This window comes from Tachypleus tridentatus, chromosome 9, assembly GCF_004210375.1.
Source record: "Tachypleus tridentatus isolate NWPU-2018 chromosome 9, ASM421037v1, whole genome shotgun sequence".
In the NCBI taxonomy this organism is placed as follows: Eukaryota; Metazoa; Arthropoda; class Merostomata; order Xiphosura; family Limulidae; genus Tachypleus; species Tachypleus tridentatus.
In genome coordinates, this window is record NC_134833.1 from 138191785 (window position 1) to 138207155 (window position 15371).

At 32.0% G+C, this 15371-nt stretch overlaps 1 protein-coding gene across 1 annotated transcript in view; it reads right to left on the bottom strand.

The window, feature by feature from the left end:
• Positions 1–15371, bottom strand: part of LOC143226484 (uncharacterized) — a 34836-nt gene that overhangs the window by 5007 nt on the left and 14458 nt on the right. The window contains exons 3-6 of the mRNA XM_076457505.1: positions 7437–7546; positions 3703–3789; positions 2277–2338; positions 53–179 (exon numbers count right to left, since the gene is read on the bottom strand). Of these exons, the coding sequence (XP_076313620.1) occupies positions 53–179; positions 2277–2338; positions 3703–3789; positions 7437–7546 (386 nt within the window). The remainder of the gene's footprint in view (positions 1–52; positions 180–2276; positions 2339–3702; positions 3790–7436; positions 7547–15371) is intronic.

Sequence of the window (15371 nt, forward strand, 5' to 3'; positions counted from 1 at the left end):
TAATTATTCTCTATATACAAATAAGTACTAAAACAGGAGTTAACCTACTGACCTGAAGGTCTCGCTGGCTGAGGTAAGTTCTGCGACAGCCTCCATTACCATGACGTGTTCCTCTGTATGTACACATAAATACTGTACCTAAAGCACTTTGCTCAACACGCTGTACTTTATCAAAACATCTGTCATGAAGAAAGTATATTTATTCAATTTTACATTTCATTTCACAATAAATTAACATTTTAATTCTGAAGAAAAGTTTAAATATTTATTAAAATTTCATGAACTTATAGAATTTCTAAAAAAAATTATTAGTGTAAAAACAAAAGGATTTATATGTTATTGTTGAAACTTAATAAAATTATAATTTTTGTTCTAAAAAGTTTCATCATAAACAAATTAAAAATGTAGGTACTTTTCAATGACATTACGTTGTTCAGAAAGTGCATATAATGAAATGAAGTTATTTAGTTTCATTAGCACTAATACAGTCCGAGTGCTGTATGGATTCATTATACACACAATATCAACAGTACTGCTCAGCTTAAATAAACTGGCATGAAGTACACTTTGGATGCAGATTGATTTTCATTGTTGCGAAGTGCAAGTGAAAGGCTAAAAATTACAATTTTTAACAGTATATGTTTGTATATCCACAAAATAATTTTTAATTTCAGTGATCATAATATTGTTCAAGTACATTTTTCTGTATGCTATGTCTTGGTTAAGTAGGCATAAGAAATGCAGTAGTCTAAAGAAAATATTAACCTAACTATAGTTGTTTTTCAACTATAATGAATAACTTACTACATGTTGCAAGTATGTAATATCTACATTTATTTTAATGAATTCTTTCATCATATTACAAAACTAAAGGTTACATTAACCAGACTACAAATACAAAGAAGTAAAAACAGTCATGTGGTAGTATGGTAATCAGAACACTGCTGTTTGTATTATACCTAGGAAAAATGGTGGTTAGCTCAAAGACATTCTCTCAAAATATAACTGTTTCATCTAGTACAAATAAAATTTTGTGCTAGAATATAATTATTCTAAACTCAGAAAAACAGTCAGATATTTTAGTTTAAAAGTCAGTAACTGAGAAAACAAATTTACAAGAATTTCAGTGAAAGTAGATATTTAACGATTTTAAAGAAAAATAAAAAAGAGGATTTTTGTAAACTTAATAATTAAATACAGAGTTGGAATGTATGCATATACACACATATCATGCAAGCAGAACTGCACTTTCCCCTGGAATTCATAGTAGTCTTAATTCAAAATTTGGTAGTCTCAAGCATTGGACTAATGTAGTTCTACATCTTTACAGTAAAAGCATAGCTATCAATCTATAGTGTTAACTAATGATATATCTTACTTCACATAATTTTTACCTAAATCAATGGAATATTAAAACCAAACCTGGTTAAAGTTTATTATAATCTGATGGAAATTGAAATGCAGTTACTCATGAATTCTTGATTCACAGTCCAGTACTGATATGAAACTGTTAAAAAATAACATTCACTAATGAAAAACATAGGATGCTTATTTAAATATTGCTTAGTTCCACCACTGTACAACACTACTTTAACAATGAATATAAATTAATAGTTTGTATGGAGTGGTATATTTTGAATTTTATAACCTAACAAATACGTAACAATTTATTTTTTATCATTTAAATGAATATAAATTGAAATTATGAACCTGTGTATCATTGGTTAGACAGTACAGTTAAATTGTTTGTTTTTGGGTATTTGTAAAAACTCTCCAAGGGTTATCTGCACTAGCTATCCCTAATTTTGAACTGATAAGACTTTTTTCAGTTATAAAGGTTTACAAACCTTATTATACAATGTTAATTTTTTGAAGTATTTTTAAGCTACATTACAAAACAATATCTTTCAGAAACTGCATATTAAAATACATTTCTTGAACAATCTTGTGAATCTGCTTAAATATTCCTGTAGACTGTTGATTTGGAATCACTGGAATAGAGAGGATGCAACTAGTCAACAGTACCCACCACTAACCTTTAGGCTACTCTTATCTAATCACTTAATGGGATCTGAATGCCACTTTTATAATACATCCACTATCCCAATGTGTACAGCATGATTTTACTTTTGTCAATAATGATAGACATACAGACCCATAGTCCAACACACTAACCATTCATCCCCTCTCAGGCCAATAGCATTAAAAAGTGAACAAATATATTCAGTAAGAAACTTACTGAATCTGTTCCAAAAAATTATTTGAAAAAATCCTACCTTGGGCATATTTTCTCTGCTTTTTTGGCACAATCATAGCAGAATACATGCTTGCATGGTATCTAAAAATAATACATAAAACCTTTGAAATTAACATTTGTCATAGTGTGACATTACTTTTATATTACATTTATTTTATTGGACCACTGGTACAAACTGCCTTTAACAAACTGTTTTAGAAATCTATTATAAAAGCAAAATGTATAATGTAAAGATCACAAACCTAAATTGTTTGGGAAACTTTACTAATATGAAATTGTTATATTTCTAAATATGTTGTTTCTTAGTCACTTGTCAGTCTTGTAGTTTCAATAAAACCATAACATGCCATATCAAATAAAACTCAATATAAAATCAATGTTAGATGTTGAGGAAAATTCAACAGCTACCAAAAAAACATTCTTTTTACTTTAAATAAAACATTTTGATAAAGTATTCCATTATCTTTGTCAAAGTTTTAAGAGGTGTTATAGTTGTTTTTATCATATCATTTTTAAAAGAAATTAAAGCATTTCTTAAAAAAAGGTAAAATCATTTGCCAATATATTTTATAATTACTCTTTATTATATCAAATATTTATAGTTATTTCAAAAACTGATTTTATTACAATTTCATAAACTTTAGCATTGTTGTTTTGATAAAGACATTCTGTCATTTTTATGACTTTATATTTGCATATAACACAAGCAAATCAGACTTCAAGATTAAGGACTCATAGATCAAAAACAAACTATCAAATACATGGTCATGGAAGCAGAACTGCATCACTATACATACTCACTGACTATGCATAATGTCTTAAGACAAAATCCATAGGCAGGTTAAACTGCAATGTGGTGCAAGTAATGGAACATATGTATTTGTTTATATATATATAATGTAGTTACATGTAAAAAATCATCTTTTTTATTCTCTTTTGTTTTTTAAATAAATTGTGACATGGTAAAAGCTTTATTACCTGACACTTTAACATTAAATAGTCACCTAATAATTATAATCCTCATTTCTATTTGGAAATATTTAGGCTTACAATTACAAGAGCTTTCTGGATGTGAAAGTTACTAATTTATGATTTGCAAGATGTGAATTTTAAACTGGAAGCTTTCACCAGGAAATTTAATTAGCAAGTGTATTACAATAAATTGTATTACTTTATTTAAAATACTGTACTTATAATAAATGTTTTCATGCAGATTAATATTTTTTAAACACTTATTTCAGTTTAAAACTGTTATTGCTATAGAAAATGTAGTTAGGTTAATGGTCTTGTAAGTGGAACTTTTGTGTATTGGACATTGCCCAGGTCTGAAAGATGCCATATAATAAAGCTTTTAGTGTCCTTCTATTATTTTTATGAATGAAATTGTTTACATTAAAAACACAAACTAATACAGTTGTGAACTGTTATACCATATTTTAACTTACCATTCTTCCATAAATCAAAATGGGAACAGCACATTTTTCACAACAATGTATCATGGGATTGACTACCTTTTCTCCAATCAGATTAATCTAGGTAAATAAATGATCCACAAATAGATTTTTGACACAGGTGTGTTCAAAATCAGTTAATAAATATGCCCAGTTAATCATAAAGAACAATAAACAATCAACTTAACATATATCTGACATGAACACTAAAGTTATGCAACTTTATGTTAGGGATTAACTTATGCCTAGCTAGGCCTGAAAAACAGTAAAATGGTTTCAAATTATCACAAGTTAATTAAGAAAAATAATCAAATCACAAATTTAAATGTGACAAATCAATTTTTTTTAAAAAACTTATATTATGAGTTGGTTACCATTGCTGTTAATAGGGAGAAAGTGAACATATCCCTATTTTGAAAAGTCAGGGAAACAGAAGGAATACCTCTAGTAATGGTTTTTTTATATGACAGTCCAGGAAATAGGTTCAATGTGGATCAGACAGTAGTAAAGTATATAATTATACCATGAGAATACTTCAAGTGGTAGTGCAGAATACCATATCTCATAAGTAGGCATATATAGAGCCAGGGCAAAATGGTATGAGTATTTTTCATTACACTGGCTTGATGCATAAATCTGTGAAATATGTATACATGTGAGGCACCATCAACCATCTAACAGGATCATATAAATGACTGCTGTAACATAAAAGAAAGGAAATGTGCTCACTTTTCACCTGTTTAAAGATAGTGGGTAGTCGTAGATTGTAGGATAACAAATGGAAACAGACAGTATCCTACAGAAAATGAGATAGCCAGATGGTGAAGAGTGTGAAAAGGTATGAAGTGTAGATCATATGCCAACCTGAAATATTTTTTTTTCTGTGACATTTGAAAATGAGCAGTGAGGGAGTGATTGAGATGATGAATTTGATGAGGTGAAAAGTGGAAGTCTGTGAGAATTGACCCTCAATGAAGAGTAAACCAAATGTAAAATTTGATGCACCCAGTCTGTAAAAGTATTTTTCATTACACTGGCTTGATGCATAAATCTGTAAAATATGTATACATGTGAGGCACCATCAACCATCTAACAGGATCATATAAATGACTGCTGTAACATAAAAGAAAGGAAATGTGCTCACTTTTCACCTGTTTAAAGATAGTGGGTAGTCGAGATTGTAGGATAACAAATGGAAACAGACAGTATCCTACAGAAAATGAGATAGCCAGATGGTGAAGAGTGAAATCCCCAAGGAATAGAGAGTTAGAAATAAGAGCCAAAAAGTGAGAGGTACAAGCAAAATAATAAGAAATGGCATGAACATGATTCAACAGTCTGTCCAGATCCAATCAATCATAAATATGCAATATAAAAGGAAAGGAGATAAGAGAAATGTAGCACTTACCTTCCCAAGCACCTGTAGTCTTAGGGAGGAAAGACTAGTCAGAATAAAAGAAAAATGTAAGAAAGATGAGAAGAGTTGATAATACAGAGATTTGAATGACAGCAACTACAGGTGAGAAGTAAAGAGAAAATGGGTTATAGAAAAAAAGTGGTATAAGGTCAGACTGCCAACAACTTGAAAGGAGCATGAGTAAGAGTGTCCAGGATGATAATGAGATCATAACTGCTATGGGTACAGGGCAAGAATGAAGAAGGACCAGAACAAGATGGAGAAAACTGGGGAAGAAAACATTGTGTGGTAATGAGAAACATGAAATGTTGCAAATAAGGTAGTACTGTAATTGGCAAAGATATAGACAACTAATTCATTATCAAACAGTCAGGTAAAGAAGAAAGAAAAATTGTCAGTGGTAGGATGGTCAGCAGGAAGGTGGCAACAGATGTACCAATGTTGAAAGGTTGAATAAAATAAGACCATGAACTGTTCTAGAGTTGAAAGTTCTATGAGAGGGCACCATTTCCTGAGCATCTTGGGGACAACAAACAAAGGGGATTAAAAATTCAGACAAGAGGAATCCCATGTTCAGTGACCCCCATAAGAAACAGATCCAATACCACTACTGCAAGTAAACTGGATCCTGAGGGAAGTAAACAAGGTGGTGGGACAATCAAAGACCAGACCATTTAAAACAACCTACAAATCTAAAGAGTCCATGGCAAAAGAACACTAGATATGAGGAAAGCAAATGGGCTTTAGCTCTCCCCATATGATCCAAACATAATACGTAGACTTTGAGGCTGTCAGTTGTCCCATGAAGGGTGCAACAAGAAGTAACAACAAAGTACAGAAATAAGAGAGGCTGGAATCCAAAAGGAAAGAAAGGAAGAGGGTGAGACAAAGAAATAGGTTCAGGATGGGGCTTGTACAAATGAGAGGTCAACAAGGAATGCAACCATGCCAACTTTATTCAATTTGCCAAATAGTTAAGAATGCTCCCAAATACCTTCTGGTGCAAAAAAGAATCCATGTGTATGAGGAGGGAGGCAAAACTACCAATGAAAAAGGGGTGCCCCAACACAAAAAGGTTCCAACAACAGAGGAGTCACATTATCAAAGAAAGAGGGGATGAGAGAAGTGTGTTACGATGGAAAACAGGAAAACTAAGGCTGAGAACCTAAGTAGGGAAATGCCAAAGCATGGTCTACAAGAGAAGGTGTAGGTCACATTATACTGATTCCTTAATGTAACTGGTGCCTAAAACGATTAGTGGAAACCCCAATATCTAGTGAGTAAGTTGAAATGCTAGAAACTAGCTCATGAGAGCAAACTTGAGAAGATCAGGTGAGGAATCAAAGGAAACAGGAAACAAGGATAAAAAAAAAACATACCTGAATTTTACAGTTGACAAAGAAACAAAACACAACATGTTCTAGTAAATGGAAAAAAAGAGAAAGACTCAATTCACCTACGTGAATTAAAAAAAACCCAAAACAATAAATTGGAAAGCATAACCTAAAACACATCCTCTCAGTGGGACTGCCCAAAGAGAAGTGATTACAAGGCTGCATGGAAGAAAAGGCACTAGTAACAGTAAGTGTTGTGTCACACTCCTATTGCTGGAGAGCTGCTGCACAATCATTTGTTATTATAACATGCACATCTCATGTGAATACATTTGAAGTTCGGTGGTAGTATCAAAATTAGTAGTGAGTAAAAACGTGCACAAACAGATGGCAGTATAAGTCAAGAACAGTTAACTATGTGATAAGGTAAGATATTGTATTACAATATTTAAATTCCACACTACTCTTAATTTTATATCTATAGTGTCTTATCAAAAGAACTTTTAGATTCTAAATCAAAATGTCATAAATAAAAGTCCTTCCTTTGCTATAGATACACCTACAAGTTGAAGGAAAAACTACAGAAATTGAAAAATCTATATACAAAAATGGCAATAAATGACCAAATATCCAAAAAATAAAAAAATAAAGGAGAAGAAGGTGCTGATATGTCTCCTCTAAATCTAGATGCAGACAATGCTACTCTGATATATATTGAAAAGCACTACAACTATGCAATATATATAATGTGTAAAAATGAAATCACTATTACAAAAATATATAAAAAAAAAATGTTGACAGACATACCTTCTCTATTATTATTATTATTAAGGTAACATGTGGCATATTACAGCCTAACAAACCTTTAAGATCCAGAGCAATCATTACAGAAAGAAAATAGTAATGTTATTAAGATTGACATAAAATATTCTTATACCCAGATTAATGTTACTTGTGAAACAAAAACAGTCACTAACTTTATGATTCCAATGCAGCTGCTTGTTCTGATGAAGGGGTTCTGCAGGTCCTCTGCTGATAGTAGTGAAAGTTGGTGTTTCAAGTTTAGAGATGTCTTCGTCAATATCGTCTGAAAAATACCTGTACTGAATTTGGTGCTAAAGTTGGTCAACAAAGCCACTAATAGTTTAAGACTGAGGATGTTTTATGTGAACATTATTGATAAAAAAATCCTTATCCATGTATTACATAAACTATAAATTTAACCTATTTTATTCACAAAATAATTATATTCTGGTAAGAATTTGTTGCTATAGGCCTAACTAAACTTCAGGTATAATAATTTCAAAACTAGTCTAGTTATTATTCAAGAAAGTGCCTTCCAAAAAAATTTGCAAAATTTAACTTGACAATTAGAAGAAAGTTGAAATAGTCTGGTATTACAGGCTAGTTTCTATTAATATTTGATCCAATGACTCTCCAAATAAACAAAATAGCCAAATATAAATTTATCTTCTTATATTCTAGCCATGGTTCAAGAACAATTACCAGTATTTTGAACTCTGACATTGAATTCTATATGTAGTACAGGATGAATGACCAATAATTGATATTCCAGATCACATATCTGGTCATCACATGACTACTTTTCCTAACAATAAAATGACTGGAAGGAGGTTCAAGATTATTTTTGACTGTGTTTTTCTCTTATAAAAGTAATAATTTAACAAATTTTGACTAGATGATCTCTCTCATCAAATATAGATTTCCAAAGACAAATTTCACAGGAATTTTCATTAAATTTCCATTTCTGAATTCTAGGATATTCAATGAAAATTTTCAGCTTTTTAAAACTTTTTTTTATCTTCAAAAATTAATAAAATGTTACTGACAACTAATTTTTTTACAACAGTTTAATAATTTTAAAAATATAAATGCCAACATAAAATAACATGATGATCTTTGAACAAAAACTCAGAAATCACTATTATACAACAAAAAACTTTAGAATTTGACACCAGAAATTTTTGTACAAGATGAAAAAAGACAGCAATGAATATGATTTTTTTATCTTCAAACTGACAAGGCCTGCTGCAAGTCACAGCCATCACTTTCCTTCTATGTCTTTAGAATAATAAATGTAAATAATTAATAAAAATTATTTTGAACTTGAAGAATATCTTGGGGAAAAAAAAAGTTAATGGATCCAATGAAGATTTAGATAAAAGGGAGCATTGGTTGATGAATGAATTGTGTAGTGACTGCTTTTAGTTTTATGCAGGTAGTAAACAGTTTGGATGATTTGCTAGAGATAACAGTGCCAATTTAGATGTTAAAATTCATGAAATTCATGGTAGAGGATGGGTAAGAATTTTAAGAGGAGTCAAATATAGACAAAGGGGATCACAAAGCGAATATTGCTCAAAATCTAATCATAATTCATTAAAATTTGTTTCTATAATTTCAAGATTTAAACTTTCTAAATTAATTATTTTATAAATCAAGTAAATTATCACTTTACATTTTTTAAAAGATTTATATGGTTATTTTCACTACTTAACATAAAACAAGCTTAAAATATAATTCATATTTTAGATTTCAAAAATGGTATAGGATAAAAACAACAAGAAAAAAGCACATCGCTGTCATGTTCCCCATTAATGGGTCAGATTACAAGTGGCTTCAATGAGATAATTAAACATAGTATAGTTACCCATATAAATATCACACACCTGGGTTTAGTAAAATAAGAAAAGTGTAGTTTGCACTAGGGTAGGAATTATTAATACTACTAGTAGCAGCAAATGTGTTAATAAATCCCCTTAAAGAAGATGATGTTTTTCATGTCTTCCAAAGTTGAAATTATGAAGTTGGCATCATTTGTTAACATACTTTCTATTCAAAGATTGAAAAGATGCTCAAAACAAATCAGATAGTGAGCTCTTTTTATCTTAACAGCTACAAAATGAGATTAATGCTACCAAGAAAACTAATATGTTGACTATGAATTAAAGTAAATTTTTAAATCAGAAACTTCGAATAACTGGAAAGCTAACATATAATTTGCAGAAATTCAAAGACAGATTAAAACAATCAAACGATCAATTGAAAATGAGTGTTTTAAATCTTAGAAGAACTTTAATTAAGTGCCAATTATCCTTTAAAGCTATCAATGCCTTATGTTTTGTAATTGTTACTGCTTCAAACCAATTTTCAATTAAATTTTTTTTATTTTTGTGTGATAAAATGAAAATATAATTTTTTCATTATTTTATTTACAGTGGATTTAGACAGCCCATTATCACCACTTAGTTTTAAAATTTCAGAATCTTGTAAATAACCAAAAAATATAATTCATCTATTATTATATGTGACCAAGAAATCTAGGCACTGGTTTAAGTCAGTCTTAACACGACTTTGATGGTTTTATTTACACCTTTACTGCTATGCATACACAAAAGTATATTTTTGGACTGCATTTTCAAGTTGTGATTGCAATAAATACTTTTATAACAACAGGTACTGTTTCTTTGATTATGTCATTACTAAATAACTACTGGTGATCTCATTATGGTATTTTGAACTGTAAATTAAGCCTATTGACTGTAACATTTACTATCTCTAGATAATTTTACATTCTGACTTAAAAAATCAGTACTGGACCAAGAACAAGCTCAATAAGTATCAAAACTACCATCATGTTTGACAGTATCCTTCCTCTAATAGTTTGATATAGTTAAGAAAATTGGATTACAACTGGTTTAAACTACTGTGTATTGTTCAGTACATTCGTGGTTAATACAAATTAAGACAAATGGTTAAAGACTTTTTGATCCTATCACTTTTACAGCAGAGAGTATTGACCTTCACCCTTATAACATACTCATGGTGCTAATTATGGAGTTCATTTCTGCAGCAAGAGGATGTCAGCCATGATTCCTGATGTTCATATTTCACAAATTCTATACTTTTTCAAACTTCTGGTTCCTTTAATAAAAACACAAAATGTACTGACAGTTGTCTTGATATATAATCTTAAATAGTTTTTAAAATGTATTCCCACTCACATAGTATATGCATTTTCTGCAAGTTACTGTGGTTTACTATAATTTATAATCAATTTTACACCACTTTCAAAAACAAATATTGTGTAACTGGATAAATACAATTTAACCAATTTGAACCAGAGCTTGAATCCCAAGAAAACTGTATGGCAAGGTTGTGATGTATACAGTAAATATTTCATTATGAACATGATGAAAATATATACGTTATAGTGTACTCTTGATTTCACACATCAAATGATAACACTTTTTGTAACTGGTAACAACAAAACCCAGCCTAAAACTACCAAGAAAAGGCTGGCATCATAAGAAAGAAAAACCAACCAACTATATTTATTAATTTTACTGATGTTTTGGGCATTATAAACATTAACATTTTCCTAAATTGAAAATGTATTTCCACTAACACTTATAGCTATTAGTCAACTGCCAATATTTCTTCCTTGCCCATCTAAGCAATAGTGTGATTTCCTCTTGCTTGATCCAGTCTTTTATACCCTGTTCAATTGCCCTTGGTGATATTTGTCTCGTAATATTCTCCACCCACATCAATGTGCCCTCTATCCTGGTACTGTATAAGCACCTCATTCAGATGATTTCATCTCTTTTTCAACACTGATACCATCTCAGTCTCTAATACTGGCTCTTAATCGAAAAGAGTGTCAGCAGAGCTAAGTGTCATTGGAAATATATTTTCAATTTAAGTAAATGTTAACTTTTATAAACATACTTACTTCCACTGCCACTTATAGTTAGAATTCCTCATTAAGAAGGTGGAAGGGCTGGTGAGGGCATTATCTATATGTAAAGAATCTACATAGATCCTAGGTGTACCAAGATAAGAGTACTACCTGAGTGGGAGAACTGCACTACATCCAGAATAGGTATGCTCTTCATCATGAATTTAGTTCCTTTATTAAGAGGAGAGTTGTACATGAGTAATCATCATTATAGGCCAGCTTCAATCAGATAGCTGAGATTTCACTACTCAAAGTTGGAATTAAGGGATCTTGGACCCTATATCCCAAATTGGTAGCCAGGGCAGTTGGACCTCAGCATTCCTTATAGATATACTTTTGACTGGATCCTCTCCTGTAACCAGTCATAGTGTGATGCATTCTAAACCACCAAAATCCCAATGAGAAGGTAAGCAACACCTTAGAGGACAAACCTTCTCCTCCATCTGAAGAAGACCAAAAAATAACACCCCAGGTTTGGAATGACAGGAATATGTGTGTCTTACTCAATTAAAGGAACAAAACTGATCTAGTCTGGAATTATGAACATCAATCCTAAATCCCCAACCAAGTGGGTAAGGAGCCTTCCACCTGTGCCTGATAATATGGGGAGGATGTGGAACAACTGCGTTCAACCAAAGACCCAGGATGGAACCACTCTGAATTTGGAATTACGAGAAGATGGTGAGCCTTCTTTTATGAATAAAACACTAAACTGATACCTATCAAAAAGAAGGGCCATGCACACCCCAACCATATAGATGAGCATCAAATTGGATCTGGCATTATAAGTAACCTCTTGCACAGGATGGTACTGCTTCTACTGACATCTGAGAAAAACATCCCTGAACCAAGGTAGGAGAGCCCCCAACTTCTCCCTCTTCTCCAAGAATGGAGGAATTCACCTTAATACTCTGGAGGTAAAATCATCTGTCCACCACCCCAGCAACTGGAAAGTGGGCATAGTAAGGACTCCCTATTTCTGCAAGTAAAGTCTAGGGGGTAGTGTGCATTCTGAGGCCCTGAGGAACAGTGCTCTGGAAACAATGCAAGAGGTGGACCAAGATCCTTAAATTTGTAAATGCAACCTGACCTTGATTTATTCAATCCAATGATCAACAGGAATAGGCAGAATCCCTTTTACCTTTTTTCATAAAAGTCCATAAGTGGCAGTCCACCATAATATGGAAATACTACCTTGTGAGACCCTATGTGGTCTTATGGAACATATCACTTTTACAGAGCCTATTGCAACAGGTAGTGCAGAATTGGTTTGATAAAAGCACACTCGGCTGAGCAACACTCACCTAAGAATTGTATCCTGCAAAAACATGGTAAGGAATTCTACAAGACAGAAATACAAATACTCACCCCTTTAAATAATGTAGCAGAAGTAGTTATGATAGCAACAGGGGTAGACAAAAATGTTCAGATAAAGAGACTGCCAAATCAGATAAAAGTATAAGGAAAAGTCCACATAATGACCTCCAGCAGGCAAATCAACTGGGCTGTTAAGAGCATAGAAAAGAAAATATGATTAGACGTGACACATAGAAGATACCTCATCTTCAAAAGAGCCCAGAATAAAGTGCTGTCTAATATCTCTATAGGTATAAGTGCAGGCAACAAAACTTTCAAGACCCTCACTAAACATGACCAAGATCAAAATCTGATTGGATATAGAGAGAAAGAGTGAGCAAATTAACTGGAGAAAAAGAGTGAATGCCTTTCTTGTCTAGCACAGTGTTGAGTAAGAAGAATTGGTTTGAAGAAGCAGAGAGAATGAGAAAGTGATCTGTGGCCAAACAGTACAAATCACTCTCAACAGTAATGTCCATAAGTCAGCAGCCACAAAAAATAAATCTGCAGTTACGTCACAAACTGTTATAGAAAAAGAATGCATAAACTGAATCTACCTGTTACATAACTGGAATGGTCATTTGGAACCAATTAAACAAAATGATATGAGAAATCAGGAAAATACTGAGGACTCAAAAGTATGTAGTTGTGATAATCGAACAGTGTTGTTAAACAGTGGTGGCAGTGGAAGATAAAAAACCTTGGTCAAAGAGCCAAGTAAAAAAAAAAAAGTTGACACCACTGATTTAAAATGGTTCAACTTCCTCATGACACAACACTGCCTACATGCATGCCATCACCTTTGAATAAAAGTGATGTTTGAACTAAACAGAAACTGAGCAAGATACACGTCAACCTCAGAAACTGAATCCTGATCTCAATGGAGATCCAAAATTTGAGAATAAGGAGCCCCAGACCATATGCATCATTGATGAGGAACATAAGACACCATGGAATACTCAGAGTGATGCCTGACAATTTACTCCTTAATTCTTTCAACCTATGTACCATTTACAGTGCATGAGAAAAAGCTTTCATGTCTTACATTATTCAAGATTTTTAAGCTACTTTTTGTTCATATTACACCAATTAGGAAGGTATAAAACCTTAGCTAGCAATTCATATTTTAACAGTATATAAATTTTAAGTAGTTAATTCTACAAAGAAATATTTTTAAAAGTCCTGAATTTCCCCTAATGTGACATATTTTCTCTACACATCTTCTCTACTTTATCCACCATCCCTTTAAAAAAGTATGAAATTAAACATAAATTCTTCACTACAGAATCATTATTTCTCAGACAAACCTTAATTTTGTTTGGTTGCAGAGCTATCAACAGAAAATCAGACACTTCCTAACACATACACCTGTCACTTCATCTTTTCTTTCAGGATATTTTAACAGTTCTCTTATGTTTAATTATACATCAGGCATAACTGATAGAGAGTTGACATTTTCATCTACCAAAATAACGTATTGCATAGCACTATTCTGAACAGATAACAGTTGGTTTCACACAGATTAAAAGCAATCTTCCAATGAGAAACTTAATGGCCAGCTTAGATGAATTAGTAATGGCTCCTGTCACACAGTTAGAATGCCAATAACTTTGTGAAATGTATATGTTATTGTCTATTTTTTCATGCTACTATGTTTTTTGGTGCCATAGTTAATTAAGTAAAAAGTATTTAGTACATTATTACAATTAGCACAAAAAGTGTGTTAAAATGTCTTTAACAATTGATGGAAATCAAAAAGAATATTGGCAAGTACTTTACTTCTGGTTTTTCATGTTTATTCTTTACTTATTATTATAAAACTAACTAAAATATAAAAATATGGATATTTTTAGAGTAGTTAAAATTAGATAAGACAGATAACAATAATATAATCAAAATATTTCACAAGGCAACATGCAAACAGCATGTGGGGTAATGTAATCTGATAGTGTAAGCTGCATGTGCCCCTAGTGGCTTACAATTTATAATGGGACAGACAGTAGGTAGACATGGCTAAAACTTCAATAAAATAATAGAATTTAATTACACTATGTAACACACATTTTGTTCCTGGATAGCGTGTGTTATTTCTTAATTGCTTATGTTGTAAAAGTACAGAAAATGGTCATTATTTCCTTCAAACTTTACTTTTGTGACTTGGATAATGAAATTTAGAAATGAACCTATTTTCTATGTAAAAACGGGCAAATTTGCACATTTTCATTTAAATAAGGTCTGAATAAAACAACATATGAATAAAGATTTACACGTATTTACACTAAAGTTATACAAAAATGAACAAAAATGCTTAGAAGTGAGTAGTTTTTTTGAGATTTGCATCTGTAATGTAAATCACTTTCATGTATCAGTCCCCAAATATAGTCTCCTATCATGTTTACGTTATACACTCCTTGGTAGTGGCGTTCAAAGTCCAGTATACCTTTGTGGAAGCACTCGCCTTTGCTCCTCTGAATAGGCTCCCATGTTCTCCTTGAATTTATCAAGATGAGTGTCAAGGATATGAACTTCCAGGGACATTCTACAACATATTTTGCCATAGTTTTTCACGAGAGCCTCAACCAGTTCCACATAACTTCTGGCCTTGTGATTGCCCAAGAAGCCACGAATCACTGTGACAAAGCTGCCCTAAGCTTTTTTTCCCCTTCCTTCTGAGCTTTTTGGGCTACTCTGTGCACTCTAAAATCTTTTTTATTTGTGGTCCAATGAAGACACCAGCTTTGACCTTTGCCTCAAACAGCTTGGGGAAGAAATCTTGAAGGTACATGAATGCTGC